The following is a 20,000-nucleotide window of genomic DNA, read 5'->3' on the forward strand; positions in this document are numbered from 1 at the left end:
ATCAGAGCCAAACAAGTGTAAGGCCTTTTTCGCGTCTTTTATACAAGATAGACCACAGTGATCTCCTTAAATCAATCTCCACCCCTCTCTCACCATTCTCTCCCAGTTTTAAAAGAAGTAAAAAAAAAGAAAAAAAAAATCACTGTGTGTGTGTGTGTGTGTGTGTGTGTGTGTGTGTGTGTGTGTGTGCGTGCTCTCGTGTGTGCGTGTGTGTGTGCGTGTGTGTGCGTGCTTTCGTGTGTGTGTGTGTGTGTGCGTGTGTGCGTGCTTTCGTGAGTGTGCGCAAATCCCCGTTCATGCTACTCACACACGTGGTTCGTCTCAATTGCACCATCACCGCCACGCCTGACATACCACCATTGCCGTTTCAACACCCCCACCATCACTACTCTGCACATGTGTGTGTGTGTGTGTGTGTGTGCGTCTGCAGCCTTGCAAACCTGCGCACGCTGCTGTTGTCCGGAAACCCGTTGGCGAACACGGCCGGGGCGCTGCGGGCGGTGTCGGCGCTGGAGCATCTCGTACGCATCGTCCTCCGGGGCACAGCTCGCCGCGCCGCTACCCTGGTCTGATGGCGGAGAGGAGGAGAGGATGATTGTGTGTGTGTGTGTGTGTGTGTGTATGTGTGTGTGTGTGTGTGTGTGTGTGTGTGTGTGTGTGTGTGTGTGTGTGTGTGTGTGTGTGTGTGTGTGTGTGTGTGTGGGCGTGTGTGCTTTCTGTTTGCGATAACCATGTTCTCTCACCTCGCTTCACACCACCCTTCTCGCATAATATACAACCGCCACCGCTGCCACTGCCAATGCCCCTCAGCCACCGGAGCTTGCGGAGTGCATCTGCTTGGAGGAGATTGATTTGGCCGAGAACGAATTTGCAGAATTTCCTGAGGTGCTCACGCTCCTTCCAAACCTTCGCGAAGTGAATCTTAGTGACAACCAGATTGTGCGCATTCCAGGCTCCATCAAGGACCTGCAGTCACTGCGCATTCTAAACGTCTCTCGCAACGCACTCCGAGACCTGAAGGTGTGGCTCCTGTTGTGTTTGATCGTGCGTGTTATGCGAACAGGCACCCTTGAATATACCCATGCATGCGTGTGCGTGTGCGTGTGCGTGTGCGTGTGCGTGTGCGTGTGCGTGTGCGTGTGCGTGTGCGTGTGCGTGCGTGCGTGCGCGTGTATGTGTATTTGTGTGTCCATTCTTCTTGCACCTCTCCTGTTGTCAGTGTTGACAGCCCCCCCCCCACAACAGTGATTGCACGCCCTTTGCACCTCGCCTCACGTTGTTCGTTGCTATCACAGCCCGTGTGCGGCGTAACATCGCTTGTGCGCGTGTACGCCAACGGCAACAATATTGTGGCCATTCCTGACGAAGTTGAAGCCCTCGCCAACCTGGTCTGACACGTGTCACATGGGTGCTTGCAGCGCAGTGTTTGTCTGCAGGCTGCGCCACACCATATCATGGATAGATGTTCACGCACCTCGTGGTTCACTCACTCACTCACTCACTCACTCACTGCGCACACACTCCCCACCACTATCACCACTATCATTACTATCATCATGGCAGGAGGTGCTGCGTCTTGCCCGCAATCGCATCACAGATGTTCCCCATGCACTGTGCACACTTCAACACCTCAAGGTATACATGTGGAACACGTGCAACAGCGCACATGTGCGTGGTGCTGTTTTGTGTGTAGTTCATGTTCGCCTCTTGCGCCAGCTCTGCTCCCATGCCATCCCGCAACCACGTCGTCTTTACCTCACCACCACGCCATCACACCATCACACCACGTCACGCCATCTTGCGGTCTCCCACCGTTGTTGCCAGGATCTGTGTCTTGACAGCAATGCCATCACGCAACTGCCTGTGGCCCTGCACCATCTGCCTGCGCTCGCTGCCGGCGGTCGCTTCTCGGCCCGCAGCAACCCGGGCAACCCCTCTCTCCCGCCAAAACGCCTTCTCGACATCCCAGGGGCGGCACACGGCACGCGCGCACATGTCAGAAGGCATGGCACTGGCACAGCAGCAGCAGCATCAGCATCAGCATCAGCACACGCAACAGATGCGCCCGCAACTGCTGCCGCAGACACACGTGATGGCGTGCAGATGGCAACAGAGAGCAGAAGCACCAGCGCCACCACAAGGCCCTGCCCACCGCGGTCGCCGTCGTGCTATGGGGTTGACATGGGGCGCGCTGCTGCTGCTGCCCGACGAACGTCGGGGTCAATGGCCATCAAGTCGAGCAGTCACCAGCGCGGACACATCCACGCGCTGGAGGGCCCGGGCCTGAGGGACGAGCGTGGTGGCGATGACAGCGTCACACATGCAGAGGCGCGCGTGCCAACACGCGTCAAGGTGCGGCTGCGGAGAGAGTAAAGATGGGGGGGGGACGAAGGAGAGGGTGTGTGTGCATGTGTGCGTGTGCATGTGTGTGTGTGTGTGTGTGTGCGTGTGCGTATGTGTGTGTGCGCTGGCATTGTCTGAACGATACAGCTTGCTCTGCGTGCGGTCTGCGTTTCTTTGCTCACGCACACACAACACACACAACACACACACACACTTCCGCACGTCCATGGGCCAACCAATCAAAGGTGGATGTGTCTCAGCGCAAGCAGGCAGAGAACATTCTGCGTGGCCTCACCGACACAGACAGCACAAAATACGCAAACGAGACGCCAGAGCTGCTCGATTCGTTTCAAGGTGATGCCGCAGTGTCTTCACACATGTGCTGTGGGCGGCAGGGGTGGGGAGGGTACTGTTATTGTGGCGGTCGTGTTGCTGTGCTGGGCGATGTCGTGTTGCGTGATTGTTGTGCGCTGGGTGGCTTGACAGCGTTGCATAGTGCTCTGTCATGCTGGCTCATGTGTTTTGTTTGTTGCGTGTGCGTTGTGCCCCGATTTCCATCTGTTCATGTCACGCACTTTGCTTGGTTCACCCGCACGTCCTCCTTGCACCTCCTTGCGTGGTGTTGCTACGTTGTCACGTTGTCACGCACATGCGCAGACTCGGCTGCTGCCCAAAGCACGACAGCGACTGACGCGGGCGATGAGCCACAAGAGGTCCAGGAAGGACAGGAAGGGCAGGCCGGCAAAGGGGACCTCAAGTCCAGTGTCGGTGCAAGTCCACGGAAACCGAAAACGTGGAAGAAAATGATCAAGAACCCCAAAGTGGACGGCAAAACGCTCTTTGGAGACGACTTTGACGACTTTCTCGGTCAGGGATGCCGTTTGTGTGTGCGCGTGTTTACGAGGGTGTATTTTGTGTGTGTGTGTGTGTGTGTGTGTGTGTGTGTGGCGTTCGTGGTAGTGGATCTCACGCTTGACCTTCTTGTTGTTGTCGCGGGCGCGCGCGTGCGTGTTGCTACGACCTTCCTGTGGCTTTCCTTTGTGTATGTAGGCACCAAGATTTGGCGCATTGAGGACTTTGCGCCTGCGCTTGTGAACGAGTTGGATCACGGCACATTCTATGAAGCAGACTGCTACATTGTCCTTGATGCAAAGGAAAACGAAGGTGTGAGCGTGCATGTGCATGTGCATGTGCATGTGTGTGTGAGTTGATATCAGCGCGTGTCCTTGCACGTGTATCTGACCTCCTACACACGCGAGTTTAAGTTCATTCGTGTTTGCTTGCGCCAATGGTTGTTGTTTCGCGGCCTCATTCACCATGTTGTGACATCAACCTCACACACACACACATACATACACACTCTCTCGCTCACTCACTCACTCACTCACTCACACACTCACTCACACACGCCACTCACTCACTCACTCACTCACACTCTCTCGTCCGTTGCGCTGGTTATGGTGGTGGTGCTGCTGCAGTGCAAGACATTGTGCACACGGTGTACTTCTGGATCGGGTCCAAGTCATCCCTCGACAAACAAGCGAGCGCCGCCATCAACGCCGTCAATCTGCGCGCATATCTCCACGTCGACGACCTCTGCCAGGTGTGCAGCGATGCCATCACGCGCCGTAGTGCAGTCGCGTGTGCGTGCGTGCGTGTGTGCGTGCGCGCGCGTTTGTCTGTGTTTGTGTGTGTGTGTGTGAATATGCGTGTGCGTTTGTGGTTTTGTGTGCGTGTGTTTCGCACATCGTGACTGATCACAACCATTCTCTTCCAATTCGACACCTGCATCATCACAGCGCGAAGAGCAAGAGGATGAAAGCCGGGAGTTTTTGCTGCTCTTTGGCAACAAGATCAACTACATCGAAGTACGCTGGATCGGTGTTCATGGTGCTGATGATGTTGTTGTTGATGGTGGTGATGATGTTGTTGATGGTGGTGATGGTGATGGTGTTGCTGTTGATGGCGGCGGTGGCTGCGACGTTGCGCCTTGTTGCCAATGACTCGTGTGGCCCATTCACACACACACACACACACACACACACACACACACACACACACACACACACACACACACACACACACACACACAGGGTGGAACGGAGTCTGGGTTCTACACGACCGAAGAAGTGGTGCGGCCAACGCGCATGTATCACTTGAAGGGGAAAGTCTCTCTCACCGCATACGCCGTGCCCACAGAGAAGAAGCAGGTGCGTCTCTATGATGTGTGTGTGTGTGTGCTGAATGCGTGTTGTTTGTGTGTTGTGTTGTGTGTGTGTTTGTTGTGTGTGTGATCTAAACTTCGTGTGTGCTTCGTCGAATGGACACGTCGTGGTGTTGGTTGCCGTTTTCATCTCTCAACCCCTGCAATTGTCATCGCTCACTTACATCCCCCACCTCACTCCTTTCCTGCTTTACACCCCCCTGCTTGCATAGCTGCGCAAAGGCAACGTGTATGTTGTGGACGAGGACGAGATGAAGACCATCTGGCTTTGGGTTGGCAAAGGAACAGGCCTTGTGACACAGCGCAAGGCGTGCTTGTTCTGTGAGAAGGCCACAAAGGGCACGACCATGAAGGTGGTCGTGGTGCAGCAGGGGAGTGAGACTGACGAGTTTCTTGACATCTTTGGTGACGACGACACAACCAAGATTGACCGCGTAGACGCTGATGTTGAGGTGCGACTTACACCGTCACCCCTGATGATGGAATGAATGCACGAGCAGCTGTTGTTGCTGTCTGTGCGGCCGTGTACCACGTGTTTGCTTGTCTGCGGATGACGGCAATTGCCCGCTGCCATGAATGATGCTGCACAATTGCCGCAAGATGCAGCCGCCCCCTCCAACATGTCATCATGCATACCCTTACAACCACGATGCCACCACCATCATGACTGTCACCACATTCGCAGGCGCTTCAGGCCATGATCCCGACCATCAAGCTGCACGAGATGCACATGGGCGACGGCTTCCTTGAGTTGCCGCAGGTTGTGCCTGCAGGCAGAGCCATTTCCCGCGCCATGCTTGCAAGCACGGGCGTTTACATCATCGACCACTGGGCAGACATGTACATCTGGATCGGTCACAGATCAAGGTGAGTTGTGAGAGTTTCGATTGGCGCGTTGGTGTGTGCGTACCTTCGTGCATCGTTGCTTTATGCTCTGTTGCAACTGTAGCGTGAAATCAAACCCACCTACCCTCTTTCACACACACACACACACACACACACACACACACACACACACACACACACACACACACACACACACACACACACACACACACACCATCACCACGTTGGCAGCCGGCTTGTGCGTGCTGCTGCTGCGCGCGTTGCACTGGAGCTGCAGAAAGTGCTGCCGCGACCCGATTTCTTCCTGCTGAGCACCGTGACGGAGGGCACGGAGCCGCAAGTGTTCAAGAGCAAGTTTGAGGGCTGGGATGACGTGTTGAAGATTGACCACCGCGCAAAGGACGTTATCCAAGTGGTGCGTTGACGGTGATGATGGTGACGGTGATGGCGCTCGTGTCGTTGCATCTGCTGCTGCTGCCGTTGGCGAAGACTGCTCAGAAGGATGATGACGATAATTGCTACACACACACACTCACTCACCCACTCACCCACTCACCCACTCACCCACTCACCCACTCACCCACTCACCCACACTCATACACCATGTGCACAGGAGGCGAATGTGCTGCGGCGCGCGCTCAAGTCGACGCTGCCGGCGGACCAGCAGCGAATGCTGAATGTCCTTCCGGAACAGCTCACCGTTTCACCGCTCGCAAAGCTCCTCAACACCTCCCAATTCAACCTCTTTGACGCAACACACGTGCGTGGGTGCAGTGCGTGGGTGTTTGAATTGATACGCGGTTGCTCATGTGCATATGTGCGTGTGTTGTTGTGGACGTGTGCAAAATGATTGCATTTCGTGGTTGGGTCAAGTGGCTTAACAGCACTTTCCTGGTTGCATTTCTGCACTGCCCTTGCTCGCCCCCCCACCCTCTTTATCACCCTCACATACACACATGTGCGCGCGCGTATGTGGGTGTGCGTGGGTGTGCGCGCGGTGTGGTGTCTCGGGTGTCAGGTTGATGTTGGCGATCTGTTCACGCCGCCGCCGCTGCCAATGCCGGAGGAGGATGCACGGGCGTTTGAGAACAACTTCTGGGCGGATCTCGACAACATGGAGGCATTCGTGCTGAAAGGTCGGCGCATGTGTGTGTGTGTGTGTGTTGTGTTGTGTGTTGTGTGTGTATGTGGTCTCGTGTGTGCTTGCAAACTGGTACAATCTGGTCAACGGTAGTGCCATTTCATTTGTAGTGTTGCCCCTTTGCCTGGGAGCACATCACATCACCTCACGTCTCCATCCACCACACACATTATCCTGCAAACTATCAGGCGGGCACTTTAAGGTGCTTGACAAGTCGCGTGTTGGCCACTTCTTCTCGGGCGAATGCTACATCTACCTCTGCTCCCAGTGGCGGCCCGTCCCAGGATCAGCGAGTACGTGCACAGCAGCAGCACCACCACATTTGCGCGTCTACGTGTACGCGTGTGTATGTGCGTGTATGCGCGTGTGCGTGTATGCGTGTGTGCTGTTCCATTATCTCAATCATCACAACCGCGTGCACAGTGCAGTTGAAGTCCTGTGTCTCACTCTACTCTCACACGCACGCACGTACACACACACACACACACACACGCACAACTGTTGTCATCACCATCCCCCGCGTCCGCTGCTTGCTTCTCAGGCGACGAGAAGGAAGGCGGTGATGAGTCATCAGCCAGTGGACGCTCGAAGCAGCGCAGTGGCAGTCGCGGTGGCAGCCGCAGTGAAGACGCTGATGGTGGTGGTGATGGTGGTGATGAAAACGACGATGACGATGATGATGAAGATGATGATGAGTTTGAGGGCGAGGAAGAGCTGCAATGTGTCGCCTACTTCTGGCAAGGACGCGACGTCTCCAAGGTTCATGTGCACACGTGTGTGTGTGTGTGTGTGTGGTTTTGTCATCGCGTGGTTGTGCTGTGTTTCGCCTTTGCTGTGTTTGGAGACCAAACGTGCTGAGTGGCCGCTTGTTTTTTTTCCACGCATATGCGACGATGCATGCGAACGCACACTCACGCACTCACCTGTATGTATGTATTCGTGGCCCAGATGGCGTGGTTGCAGTTCCGGTTTGGCGGCAGCCTGGAGCGCATTGAGGCGCTGGTGCAGAAGAAGTACCGCTGCCAGCTCCGCGTGCAGGTTTGTGCGCTGCACTGGTGGTGGTGTTGCTTGATTCTGCAAACGGCATTGCTCATGCGGTTGTATGGGGTATATCACTGCACAAACACGTTCACGCACGACCAAGCATGCGCCACGCCAACACCTTCTCTCTGACACGAATGTTTGGTCTGCCTCGACGTGTGTGCGTGTGTGTATGTGCGTGCGCGTACGTGTGTCTGAATGTGTACGTGTATCTGTGTGTGCGTCGTTCCCAGCGCGAGTTCCAGCACCGCGAGTCGCTCGACTTCATGGCGCTCTTTGACCGCGGAATGGTCATCCACGAGGTCCGTGTCCAGCCAGCGCAGTGTGTATATGCGCATGCGTGTGCTTGTGTATGCGTGCGTGTGTGTATGTGTGTGTGCGTGTGTGCGTGTGCTTGTGTGAGCGCGTGTGCGTGTTGCATGCATGAACCCATCTGTCTCTATCCATACTATCCACCCCCCCCTCTCTGGTACCGTTGCGGCTCACCTCTTCCAACTTGTGGTGTGTGTGTGTGTATGTGTGTGTGTGTGTGTGTGTGTGCGTGCAGGGTACATATGATCAGGCCCTCGAAGACAAGACGCCGCGGCTGTTCAGGTGTGAAACCCACACGCCCTTCTGCACCATTGCGTCCCTGCTCACAACACCATCCCAGCTTGCATGGCTCTCTGCTCCCACTACCGCCGCCACACGCATCACCGCTCACTTCTCCTGTGCTCTGCTGTCACATGCTGACGCTTGTTGTTTGTGCCTGCTCGCGTATCAGGGTGCACGAGTGGAAGCCGACAGTATTCACCAAAGCCGTCCAGGAGCGGCTGAACACGGGCCTCATCTGCTGCAGAGACTGCTACCTCTTGCAGGTGCGCTTTGCACGCAGGAAGATGTGTATTTGTTTGTGTGTATGTGTATGCGTGTGTGTGTGTGCGTGTATGTGTGCGTGTGCTCATGTCACTACTTTCGTCAGTGTTTGTGACATGCACACACACACACAAACACACACACACACACATACGCCTCAGGTTCCGTTTGAGGGTGCGGACGACCGTGGCATCCTGTATGTGTGGCACGGCGACGAGGCGAGCAAGACGCTGCTCGACGCTGCGCAAGAGCTTGGCCAGCACTCCATCTGGGGGGTACGCTGAGGACTTGGGCGGCGGCTGTTTCTCTGTGGTTGTGAATGTGTGTGTGTGTGTGTGTGTGTGTGTGTGTGTGTCCTGGAACAAGTGATGCTGTGCGTTGAAGCAACTGCTTCATGCTCAACTTGTGTCATTCGGGACCTTGTGTGCTGGTGGTGGTGCATCTGTGCAGGCGCAATTCTCGAAGCAAGTCATTGCACAGGGCCATGAGCCTGAGCACTTCTTCCTCTCTGCCCTCGGTGTATCCAAACTGCCGGAGACGGTGCGTCGTTTGTATGGCACCACGAATGCCCGTACACACTTGTGCGCGTGTGCATGCTTTGTGTGGTTGTGTCATGGTCGTGCTGCTTGTTCGCCGCTTGTCTTACCGTGCATCCACACACACACACACACACACTCTCTCTCTCTCTCTCACTCACTCACTCACATACTCGTAACACAACATTGTCTGATACTGTTGCACGCATTCAACACCATTAACTCCCCCCCCCCCACACACACCCACCACCCATCTTTGACCACTGCGCAGGTGCGGGATGGCCCGCGGATTGACGCCGCGCGGTTCTGGGCGTGCACGAACCGGGACGGCTTCTTCAGGGTCGAGGAGCGTTCGGACTGGTTCTGCCAGGACGATCTCATGGATGAGGATGCAGCAATTGTCGACACGCACGGCACGGTGTACTTGTGGATTGGCCCCTTTGCATCGGACGTGCTGATCAAGCTCGCCACAGCCAGCGTGCAGGTGCATCCCATGTCCTCAGCGTGTGCGTCTCTGTGTGTGTGTGTCTGTCTGTGTTTGTGTGTCTGTCTGTGTTTGTGTGTCTGTCTGTGTTTGTGTTCGTGTGTGTCTGTGTGTGTCTGTGTGTCCGTGTGTGTCTGTATGTGTGTGCGTGTGTGTCTGTGTCTGTGTGTCTGTTTACTTGTTTCTTGTGCATTCCATTGCATGTTCGTGCTGAAAGCGTGTGGGTTCGTACGTGCGAGTGCGTAGTGCCACAGATTCGCATCTTCGCCTGCACTGCAACACGGACTCACGCGCCTGTCTTTCCACCCTCCCTTCCCCCACCACCCCGTCTCCCTATCCGGCCCCCTAATCCTATTGTCACCAACACACAGGAGTATGTGCGACAGTTGCCGCCCCAGCGAAACGCGAGCGTGGAGGACATTCAGACGCTGATCAAGGGTGGCGAGCCGTTTGAGTTTACGTCCATCTTCCACGGGTGGAGCCACCACTTGCAGGGCGCAAAGGTACGGGGTTGCTGTTGGAATGCAGTTGCGTGGGCTTGTGCTCGATCCGTGTCGCTTCCTGTTTCTTGCAGTTTGCGATATGGTGCTCACACAACGACAACATTTTGGCATGTGTGTGTATGTGTGTGTGTATGTGTGTGTATGTGTGTGCGCGCATTTGTTTGCATGTGTGGCGCAGGAGCTTTCCAAGCCCTTGGACTTTCTTGGCCACGTGAAGGACGACCAGTACCAGCGCCAGTTCTACGACAACGGCAAGCAAGGTAGGTGTGTGTGTGTGTGTGTGTGTGTGTGTGTGTGTGTGTGTGTGTGTGTGTGTGTGTGTTCCATTTTGCATTCGTGTCTCCACTCCACCCCACTCAATCCTCCACAAACACATCACCCCCTCCCTCTCCTTTGCCAACCCCACAGGCACGCATCAGCTCATCATGGTGGAGGAAGAAGACGAAGAAGAGGCTTGATTGACACACACCCACCTACACTCCCCTGTCTTTGTTCACGGTGGCCTGCCACAAGCTTTGCTGTACACATTCCACAAACAGTGCATGCATTTGTGTTAATAGACATTCTTCCTCTATGCTGTTAGTTCTTGCCATGTCTTTGATGATGATTTGAATCATGTTGTGCTTGTGTACTTGATTGAAAGACCAGCAAACAACGGCCATGTCGGCATACATAGTGTATTGTGCCACGGAAAAACGTTTCAATACCACACGCGCGCGCTGTCACAAAGCGTTGTTCAATCAACGGTTAAAGAAAGATATAGCGCACGGCAACAAGGGCACGCATGCGCGTTGAATCGAAAGAGGACACACACGAACACACATCAATAACTAAAATTGGGCCACCAACACCATGTGTTGTGTAGCGCAGGAAAAGCATCCACACAGCGCAGTCGAGCGAGCAACAGGTGTGGATTGATTGTGCGTGCAGTGTGTGTGACTATGCATGTGCGTTAACACGGAGGCGTCAGCGATTGAGCAAAAAATTCTCAGTCATGCAGTGGTTCGTTGACCAAAGCTTTCAGTGACTCTAGTCTACAAAGACATCATTCGCCAGCCGTGTTGCACGTACACATCACACACACACATCACAGCACAGAGAAGGGAAGATCGAAACATAGGAAAAGGGTTGCACGCTCACGAGAAGTGCGAGAAGTGAAAGGAAATAAAGCCTCAATCACCATGGGTGTGGTCGAGGTTGAATCATAAGGAGACAAGGGAAAGGAAGAGAGAGGGAAGCGAGTACAAGGGCCCGGGAAGCCGTTGTCTTGTCAGCACAGGCCAGTGCAGCGGCAGTGGTCACGGTCCGAGTGTAGCATGGTTGTTGAAGTCCATGTTGATGGGGGGCCTGCGACAAGAGACAGGGGAGCAGTCGTGACAGCACAAGAGCGGCGAGATGAGAAGAGATGCATGATGATGTGCGCCCTGCACAAGGATGGGTCATGGACAACGAGAGAAGCATGTTCGCACACACGAACGCACACTGAACCGCAACGAACACACAAGTAAACACAACACACGTGCAACAGAGAGCGTTGGCTTCAGAGTAACTATGACTAATAAAGACGATGTCTCATCACGAGAAAAGTGACCGGTGCGCAGCACACCAAAACGGCGGCAATACACGCGTGGTCGATTCTCAGAGTACAAATGAAGTGAATACATCATCGCCAACAAACAAACAGAAAGAAACACAAGACGAAAGACAAGAGACGATGATGATGATGATGATGATGATGATGATGATGATGATGGCGGCACTGGTGCACACGGAGCGTACCTTGCTGATGTGATATCTATCGGGAGGAGAAATGAATAAGGAGAGAAGCACATGCACAGAAGCGAGGAGCACAAGCACACGCCACGTGGGTCTATATTTTTGCATGTCGCATGTCGCATGTAGATTGTTCTGGCATATCTCCCGAAAAATATCACGGATAACGGCGAACGTTCGCAGATTCTGTTATGACTTCATATGATTTTCCACATGGATTCGATTTTTGTGTGGCGTTGCCACGATATTTCTCCCACCACCGCCAGACCACGCCTGAACCGCTCGCCTCAGCGCTTGGTTGTGCCTTTTTTTCGCCTGGTCTTCCTCCAACTCTCTTCCGTGCGCTTTTTCGCCAGCCGTCTTCGCTTCGCTTTCGCTTTGCGCTTGCTTGCTTCTTGTTGCTTCTTGTTGCCTCCGTTTCTTCGCCGCCACCCATTCTCCCTCGGCCGTTGTTCATATTTTTCTTGTTGGATAGCATCAACGAGAACAGCCGCGCAAAAAGGCAAAACAGCGCCACCAACCACAGCTCCCCACGTCTGTCACCCAAATCAAGACATCACTGCTCACCCTCCTGCACCCCGCCATCGCCAACACTCCAAAACACTCCAATCAGCCAAGCAACCAACCATGTCTCGCAACCCTCAACGCACCTTGAACGCCTTCGTCTACATTGACGAGACCACCGGCAACGATGAGAACAGCGGCGATCACCCCTCCGTCGCAGGTACGCTTTCTTTGTGTGCGTGTGCGTGTGTGTGTGTGTGTGCAACGGTCAACATGCAAATGTTTGTGTCGAAATAGTAACGGCATTGCCTGTGTGGGTGTGAGGCGTGAGGTGTGAGGAAGCGCGTGTGAAGTAACACACACACATGTAGATATATGCACGCTTTTCTGGTCTCACGTGGCCCTTCTGTGCGTGTCTTATGCTTCTGACATGTTCAATGTCTTTTTGTTCCTTCCCCCCCCCGCTTCTGTTGTCAGTTCGCACGATGGAACGCGCTCGCCAGATTGCTGGCGCCAGCGGCAAGTGCCGGGGCATCAAGAAGCTCAACGACAGCGCTTACCAGCAGCAGCTGCTCGCCCACACGGACATGCCCCTTCCCTGTGGTGACACGGAGTGTCGCCCCTGTCTCCGTGCTGCAAGTACGTGCTTCTGTGTGTGTATGTGGGTAGGTGTGGGTGGGTGGCTGTGGCTGTTCAGAGAGAGTGTGTGTGGTGTGCACCGTTGTAGCTGTGCTTGCTTCGCGTCCTGGTCTGCGTTGGGCGCTCCATCCCTCTTCGAATGATGTATGTGTATGGCCAAGATGTGCAATCGTTTTCCCAAGCTACAAAGCTCATTTCATGATGTCGCTCCGTTGCATGTGCACCATGTGCAGGCATTGCCAAGTGCTTCTCGTGCGGCAAGCGCACGTGGCAGCAAGCCATGAAGGCCGGCCTCTGCCGCGACTGCACCAAGAACAACCCATCGGCTGCTTCCCACAGCCGCATGGCTGGTGGAAGCCATGCCCAAGCCCGCTACAACGCCAACCGCCGCATCCGCCGTCTCCTCAGCGACGTACGTCATTGCCCGTGTGCCACGTGTCATTGGAGCCCTGCGCCTGCCCCTTATTGCGTAGTCGCGCGCCCGTCCTCTGCCTATCTCCTCCTTCTCCCCTCCTGCTGCTGCATCCCTCCCTCACCAATTCTTTCCTCTTCCTTTCTTCCTTTCTTCCTTTATTCCATCTTAACGCCTGTTGCAGATTCGTCGCGAGTGCGAGGTGAACGACTACCAGGCCTTTATTGGCTTGCGCCTCGGCAACCAGGTGCACACCTTTGCCTTCAACTGCTGCGTCCCCACGGCCCATGGCCAGGCCATCGCCTTCCACTGCGAGGACGGCACCGTGCTCCCCCAAGGTGAGAGCCAATCAATCGCATCCATCCGTTGAGTCAGCCGCACCCAGCAACTTGCACGTCTGCTGCTTGTTCCACTTTGCACACCGCTCTTCTTGTTTGTTTGTTTGTTTGTTTGTTCCTCCGCCCAAGCATTGTGTCGTCCTGCGCTCAATCAAGCTCACCACGTGTGCGATGACACTTCACCGCCCACCCTGTTGCTGTGTGTGTGTGTGTGCGCGCGCGCGTGTGCGTGTGTGTGTCAGACCTCGATGTGACGAACGACAAGAGCATCACGGACTCGATTGAGAAGACGGGCACGAAGGAGGCTGTGACGTGGCACCGCGTGCGCCAGTCGCTGGTGCAGTGGCACAAGAGCTTCAAGACGGACCGTCAGATCAAGGACCGCATCAACAAGGCCAAGAAGAACCTCAAGCTGTGCCAGAAGTGCATCTTCACCGTCCCCAACGAGCCCCTTGAGCCGCACGCGTCCCTCTCTGAGCCGCTCGCCTCGCAGGTTGGCACGCACGACCAGCCCATCAGCGCCGCCACCACGGACGGCTCCCACGGCCCGCCGGAGCAGCAGTACGTCGGTGTTGTTGTTGACGACCAGGACCGCGCCCAGCACCCGCACGCCCACCCACACCCGCACCCGCACCAGCACCCGCACCACCCCGTGCCCGTGTCCATGCCGCAGCACCTTCCTGCGATGAAGGCCATGGGCCACCCAATGCCGGACGAGAACCCGGCCAAGGCCGCCAAGATGATGAACATGGTCACCATGCCCAACCTGCACCAGGGCATCCCGCAGCCCATCCACATGCAGCAGATGCCCGGCATGCACCACATGCCGCCCATGTCCATGGCCCACCTCCAGCACCCGCAGCCGCACCAGCAGGGCCACCACCCGCAGCACCCGCAGCACCCGCCGCCACAGCACCCACAGCAGGGGCAGGGCCAGCCGCAGCAGGGCCAGCAGCAGGGCCAGCAAGGGCAGCAGGGCCAGTTCCAGGGGCACCCGCACATGCAGATGCCGCACCACCACCAGCAGCACCCACAGCACCAGCAGATGCAGCAGCAGCACCAGCAGCAAATGCACCAGCAACAGATGCAGCAGCACCAGCAGCACCAGTACGCCATGGTCCACAACCCGCCCGTCAGCAGCGCACACCAGCAGATGCAGCAGCCGCAGCAACAGCAGCCACAACAGCAACCTCAGCAGCAACAAGAGCAACAGCAGCAGCAGCCGCAGCCACAACAGCAGCAGTAACATGGCTGTTCCACACTGGAAGGCACCGCCTCTCCCCATACCCGTGTATGGGCAATTCTTCTCAAGTTGTGCGCTTTTCGCACGCCCGGTGCCGTGTTGTGGTTGATGTGATGTGATGTGATGTGACATGACGCAACTCGATTGTGTTGATTGTGTCGGTTGTGTAACCGCATCCCTTTGTGTTGTGTTGTGTGTGCGTGCGTGCGTGCGTGCGTGCGCACGCGTTCCCCTCTCTTGTGTCAGTGTTGTGTGTCCGTGAATTCAATTTTTGCGTCATAGCCCATCTTTGTTTCTCTTGTCGGTATCGAAGCCCTGCTTGTGAAAGCAGCGTCTGTTTGCTGTGATTTTTGTAATGTAACGCCGTTTTCAATGGTCCCATTGCTACTGCCCCTTGTGTTTTCCTCGCAGCCGTCCTTGTGTCTCTGCACATGTGCGCGACAAGGGAGGCAATCATTCATGCCCGCTCTTTTGTTTCATTTTTCTTTCTTCCTTCTTCTTTCTTCCCCCCCCCCCCCTCCGCTGATTTGCGCAAGTACGCGCGAGTTCTTTGCCTGGCTGGTCGTGCACCCCGGGTCTGTTTTACTCTTTTGGCGTGTGCTACTGTTTCCTTTCCAACGGTGTGTTGTTGGGTTTGTGTTTTTGCTTGATTGCTTCTTATTGACGCTGCAAAGTGACTTGTTTCTTTCTTGCCCCTTTATGTTTGTTTCGCTTTGTTTGTTCGTTTGCGGTTTCAATAAACCCTTCAGTTGTTTCAAGAGCAAGCACAACAACCAAAGGGGGGGGGGGGCAGCAAAGCAGGGCAACGGCCGGAGGGGGCGGGGAAGAAGACGACGATTGCGTGTTGTGGAATGTAAAATGTAACAACTGCCAATTCGTTGCTGACCTACACAGTGAAGACACATGCAGACAAGGGGCACACAGACACACACACACAGACAGACAGACAGACACACACACACACACACACACACACACACACACACGCTATGCAGTCATCTTGTCTGTGAACTGGAACTGCTGTGCCGCCGAGCCGTCACAGGGCTCCAGCGTCATGGCAGAGGCCGTCCCAGAGAGACACTTGCCGCCAAATTTGAGTGTGCGCGCAGCGTGGTCGTACTCCCACTTTCGGCTGTTTGGTCCACACGTGCTCAGCATCACGCGCTTGTTGTCGTGTGACGTCAGGCACAGGTCCCACACGTGCCGCACCTCCTTGTACACTGTCAGCCAAAACGCCTGATTTGGTGCGTGTGTGTGTGTGTGTGTGTGTGTGTGTGTGTGTGTGTGTGTGTGTGTGTGTGTGTGTGTGTGTGTGTGTGTGTGTGCGGGCACGCGTGCGAGTATGAGTGTGACAAGAGAGTATGCGCTTGCGCTGTTGCGACAACAACACCTGCGCACTGCATTCATTCACATCCCGTCTTCGCCCCTCAACTTAAGTTCCCTCCTCTCCGCGTAATCTCTGCGCACCTGGCTGGTGGAATGAACGCCCGGGGTGTGGCACGGGTACGCCAGCGAGCCAGCGCCTTTGTCCATGCAGATGTTGAGCGAATTGCGAACCTGACCCTTATGCAGCACCACATCCTGTGCAATCGTGAACAAGTGTGAATGTGTGCGAGAGTGTGTGCGAGTGCGTGTGTGAGTGTGTGCGAGTGCGTGTGTGAGTGTGTGTGTGGACGCACATGCTTCAGTTAAATTTATTTGAACATGCTGAAGGCATGCACTGCAGTCCCTCTGAGACCCAAGATACACCTACACATGCAGACACAGGTCATTCAAATACCAACATGCGCTTCTTACGCTGTTTGGAATGAGCTTGCCGGGCACAACGTTGTCAAGGTACCACTTGAAGGACTTGCAGCCTGCAACAGATGGCGAAATACATGGTGGATGTGAGCAAAAGTCAGTGCTGCGTGCGTGCCTGTGTGTGTGTGTGTGTGTGTGTGTGTGTGTGTGTGTGTGTGTGTGTGTGTGTGTGTGTGTGTGTGTGTGTGTGTGTCGAGGTTATCGTCTGCATCGCAGCCGTGTTGTACAAACAACACCCACGCAAGACCATCATGATGACGCGCACCAAGCTTTTCACGCAGAGCCTTGCGTTCGCTCACGTCTCCAAAGTCAACCTGGCGCAAATATGTGTGTGTGTATGTGTATATGTGTGTGTGCGAGAGAGACAGAGAGGGGGGAGAAAGAGAGAGCGAGAGAGGTGAGGTGAGAGGATGATTGGTGGTGCTGGGGCGAGCACTGAGCGCAGCGGCAGCACGGCAGGAACCGGGCAGGGGCGTATTGACAACAGGAAATGCAAGGTGAAGCAGAATGAAACACACACACACATGCATTTGAACAACCACACACTCGTAAGCACAAATGGGAGGAACGAGTACCGAGCGCGCGGAGGGCTTGATATCGTAGAAAATGTCTTTGTATTCGTCCATCCACACTTCGGCAAGGCGGATGGAATTCTTCAGAAACGTCTCGTTCACCGTGCTAATGGTGCATCACATCACACACAGAGGCACACATACACACACATACACACACATACACACGCACGCATACACATTGCTCATGGAAGCGTGAGTCCGGCAGGTTAAATTCACCCATCAATACGCACGACACGTCGCGCTGCTGAAGTGCACTTCAAATGTCGCGCCTATCATGAGCGCGTGTCCATATGCACACACACACACACACACACACACACACACACACACACACACACACACACACCTGTTTGGGATGGCGTATGGGTGCCAGTCTCTGAAGATGTGGCCGACGCGGGAGCAGGGGATGATGTGGAGACTCCCGCCGCACTGCCAGATGCGGAACGACATCTCAAGGTTTTCTCCACCCCACCTGCACAAACACATACGCGCGCGCACACACACACACATGAACAGCGCAGTCCACAAACACATACACATAGCATACACACGCACGCACGCACACCACGCAGTCCACACAGAACAATTCAGACACACGTGAGTGTCGGTGGCTTGCATCTGTGACGTACATGCTCCAGAACAATCTCAAACGAGCGTGCATGCAAGCAACGAGCACCCTACCCGTCCATGCCCATATCGTAGGTGCCCAGCTCGTAGAAGTAGTCGCGGTTGATGCCAAACAGCCCGCCGGCCATCGTCGGTGACCTGAATGCATTGGCGAATGGATGGGACAGGGTGGTCGTTTGTTTGTGTTTGGTTGGTTGGTTGGTTGGTTGGTTGGTTGGTTGTTTGTTTGTTTGTTTGGTTGGTTGGTAGGTTGGTTGTTTGTTTGTTTGTTGGTTGGTTGTTTGTTTGTTTGGTTGGTTGTGTGTTTGGTTGGTTGATTGGTTGGTTGGTTGGTTTGTTTGTGTGTTTGGTTGGTTGCATTGGTGGATTGGTTAGGTGTGAAGGAGGAGCGATGGAGTGCGGATGAGCTTTGGGATGGTGATGGGTATGTATGCGTCTTGAGTGCACGCCCCCCCCCCCAACCAGCAGCAGCAACACATGGCAGCACCACACCAAGACACCCCCTCCACCCCTCCACCAAAGGACAACCGCAACAAGCGCAACGCACTTAATTGGGTCTGCTGGCGTCTCGCCGTGTTGCCTGACTGCGTATTCCCACGTGAAGTCGAGGGTCCAGTGAAACGTTCCGCGCGAGCTCGCACCACCACCGACATAATCCATCGTCTGCGCACTGGTGGGCAGCAGCAACGGCGGCCGCGTACATGGAGTTGTGGGTACAAGGGGCGTGCATGTGAGTGAGAGAGTAGGTAAGTGAGTGAGAGAGTAGGTAAGTGAGTGAGTGAGTGTGTGAGTGAGTGTGTGAGTGAGTGAGTGAGTGAGTGAGTGAGTGAGTGAGTGTGTGAGTGAGTGTGTGAGTGAGTGAGTGAGTGAGTGAGTGTATGAGTGTATGAGTGTGTGTGTGAGTGAGTGAGTGAGTGAGTGTGTGAGCGAGTGAGTGAGTGAGTGAGTGAGTGAGTGTGTGTGTGTGTGTGTGAAGGTGTGAACATGTGGCGTGGCATTGTTTGGAGGACAAATACGCGCCTGCATTGTAGAAGTGCGCATTGTTGTGTATGAGAGTGCACACCTGATACGGTCGATGGTTGGGCAGACGACACGTGTCTTGTCCTTGGCCATCCACGCCAGCAGGGGCTCCAGCCAGCCCAGGTTTGCCTCGCAGTGGCTGTCCAGGAACACCATATAGTCGGCAGTGGCGTGTTCGGCGCCCAGCACGCGCGCGCGGATGAGACCGAGCCGCTTCGGCGACCGCACCAGCTTCACCTGCAGGTGGGAAGCAGCCGGGTATGCATGCATGCGTGTGCGCATGTGTGGATGAGGGCAAGAGAGATTGTGTGTGTGTGTGTGTGTGCACGAATGAGCTGAGAAAAAGAGAGAGAGAGTGTGTGTGTGTGTGTCTGTGAGTGAGTGAGTGTGTGTGTGTCTGTGTGTGCACATTGCAGACCTTGTCTGGGAGGTTGTCGCGGACTTCAACTTCGAGCTTATCAAGCAAGTGCTCCTGGTCGCTGGCATCATCAACGAGGAGAATCTCCTTCAAGAGGTGCGGCGGTGTGCGGTCAAGGACAGACCACACTGTTCGCAGCAGCGTTGACCATGCCTACACGCGGAACAATCATGCGCGAACACAACGTTAATGTGGGCGTGTGAGTTGATGATACGTGCGTGAGCAAATCAGTGCACCGGTTCACAAGATGGACTGTACTGTACGTTGGTGACACTCGTCCTGAGCTTGCACCAGCAACAAGTACCACACACACACACATACACACATACACACACACACACACACGCACACACACCTCGTTGACGAAGCAAATGATGACGGTTGCCTGTGGAAGGTCCCTTGGATGCTCTTGTTGACGACAGAGAGGGTTGCGTGAGTCTGGAATATCGCGGTGGAGAGAGAGCTTGCTGCTTCGGTATTCGTTGAAGGCGTTCTTCTTCATGCTTTCCTCCTCCAATTTGCGCACCTGCTCTGGCGAGAGCTCCTTGTCATCGGGCCCGCCAGCGTCATTGCTGTTGCTGCCCTGTTTGGACTTGCCCAGCGCCTGCTGCAGCTTACCGGGCACGTCAGCGTCGCGCTTGCGATGGCGCTTCCGCTTTGCTGCGGCACCGTCAG

General features: G+C 55.1%; 3 protein-coding genes across 3 annotated transcripts in view; 2 read left to right on the forward strand and 1 right to left on the reverse strand.

The window, feature by feature from the left end:
- PTSG_04098 (uncharacterized protein) overlaps positions 1-10,678 on the forward strand; it is a 12,446-nt gene extending 1,768 nt beyond the window's left edge. The window contains exons 6-33 of the mRNA XM_004994937.1: positions 431-566; positions 811-1,020; positions 1,296-1,388; positions 1,564-1,635; positions 1,825-2,352; positions 2,589-2,697; positions 3,001-3,210; positions 3,394-3,507; positions 3,822-3,946; positions 4,143-4,211; positions 4,437-4,553; positions 4,780-5,019; positions 5,253-5,434; positions 5,645-5,828; positions 6,027-6,173; positions 6,432-6,549; positions 6,743-6,847; positions 7,096-7,313; positions 7,503-7,592; positions 7,829-7,897; positions 8,143-8,189; positions 8,359-8,452; positions 8,612-8,725; positions 8,901-8,990; positions 9,258-9,470; positions 9,842-9,973; positions 10,152-10,233; positions 10,382-10,678. Of these exons, the coding sequence (XP_004994994.1) occupies positions 431-566; positions 811-1,020; positions 1,296-1,388; positions 1,564-1,635; positions 1,825-2,352; positions 2,589-2,697; positions 3,001-3,210; positions 3,394-3,507; positions 3,822-3,946; positions 4,143-4,211; positions 4,437-4,553; positions 4,780-5,019; positions 5,253-5,434; positions 5,645-5,828; positions 6,027-6,173; positions 6,432-6,549; positions 6,743-6,847; positions 7,096-7,313; positions 7,503-7,592; positions 7,829-7,897; positions 8,143-8,189; positions 8,359-8,452; positions 8,612-8,725; positions 8,901-8,990; positions 9,258-9,470; positions 9,842-9,973; positions 10,152-10,233; positions 10,382-10,431 (3,958 nt within the window). The 3' untranslated portion in view covers positions 10,432-10,678. The remainder of the gene's footprint in view (positions 1-430; positions 567-810; positions 1,021-1,295; positions 1,389-1,563; positions 1,636-1,824; positions 2,353-2,588; positions 2,698-3,000; positions 3,211-3,393; positions 3,508-3,821; positions 3,947-4,142; positions 4,212-4,436; positions 4,554-4,779; positions 5,020-5,252; positions 5,435-5,644; positions 5,829-6,026; positions 6,174-6,431; positions 6,550-6,742; positions 6,848-7,095; positions 7,314-7,502; positions 7,593-7,828; positions 7,898-8,142; positions 8,190-8,358; positions 8,453-8,611; positions 8,726-8,900; positions 8,991-9,257; positions 9,471-9,841; positions 9,974-10,151; positions 10,234-10,381) is intronic.
- A 1,373-nt stretch (positions 10,679-12,051) lies between these two features.
- On the forward strand, positions 12,052-15,642 carry PTSG_12127 (uncharacterized protein). Its single transcript, XM_004994938.1, has 5 exons — positions 12,052-12,470; positions 12,728-12,889; positions 13,123-13,301; positions 13,486-13,639; positions 13,882-15,642. Exons 1-5 carry the CDS (start codon positions 12,374-12,376, stop codon positions 14,883-14,885), a joined length of 1,596 nt encoding a protein of 531 aa, XP_004994995.1. The 5' UTR covers positions 12,052-12,373; the 3' UTR covers positions 14,886-15,642.
- Positions 15,643-15,845: 203 nt separating this feature from the next.
- Positions 15,846-20,000, reverse strand: part of PTSG_04099 (uncharacterized protein) — a 4,818-nt gene continuing 663 nt past the window's right edge. Inside the window, exons 1-11 of the mRNA XM_004994939.1 lie at positions 19,681-20,000; positions 19,326-19,478; positions 18,951-19,144; positions 18,435-18,557; positions 17,942-18,025; positions 17,607-17,732; positions 17,261-17,363; positions 16,951-16,999; positions 16,680-16,741; positions 16,350-16,463; positions 15,846-16,118 (exon numbers count right to left, since the gene is read on the reverse strand). The exon at positions 19,681-20,000 is cut by the window's right edge and continues 663 nt beyond it. Of these exons, the coding sequence (XP_004994996.1) occupies positions 15,870-16,118; positions 16,350-16,463; positions 16,680-16,741; positions 16,951-16,999; positions 17,261-17,363; positions 17,607-17,732; positions 17,942-18,025; positions 18,435-18,557; positions 18,951-19,144; positions 19,326-19,478; positions 19,681-20,000 (1,577 nt within the window). The 3' untranslated portion in view covers positions 15,846-15,869. The remainder of the gene's footprint in view (positions 16,119-16,349; positions 16,464-16,679; positions 16,742-16,950; positions 17,000-17,260; positions 17,364-17,606; positions 17,733-17,941; positions 18,026-18,434; positions 18,558-18,950; positions 19,145-19,325; positions 19,479-19,680) is intronic.

Source organism: Salpingoeca rosetta (genome assembly GCF_000188695.1).
Source record: "Salpingoeca rosetta unplaced genomic scaffold supercont1.9, whole genome shotgun sequence".
Taxonomy (NCBI): domain Eukaryota; class Choanoflagellata; order Craspedida; family Salpingoecidae; genus Salpingoeca; species Salpingoeca rosetta.

What these genes read in the sequence shown, in the direction of transcription:
- PTSG_12127 (XM_004994938.1), top strand. Translation starts at nt 12,374, where the DNA reads ATGTCTCGCAACCCTCAACGCACCTTGAACGCCTTCGTCTACATTGAC. An exon ending in TCCGCCGTCTCCTCAGCGAC is followed by an intron (nt 13,302 to 13,485) that starts GTACGTCATTGC and finishes CGCCTGTTGCAG; the next exon opens with ATTCGTCGCGAGTGCGAGGT. An exon ending in CGGCACCGTGCTCCCCCAAG is followed by an intron (nt 13,640 to 13,881) that starts GTGAGAGCCAAT and finishes TGTGTGTGTCAG; the next exon opens with ACCTCGATGTGACGAACGAC.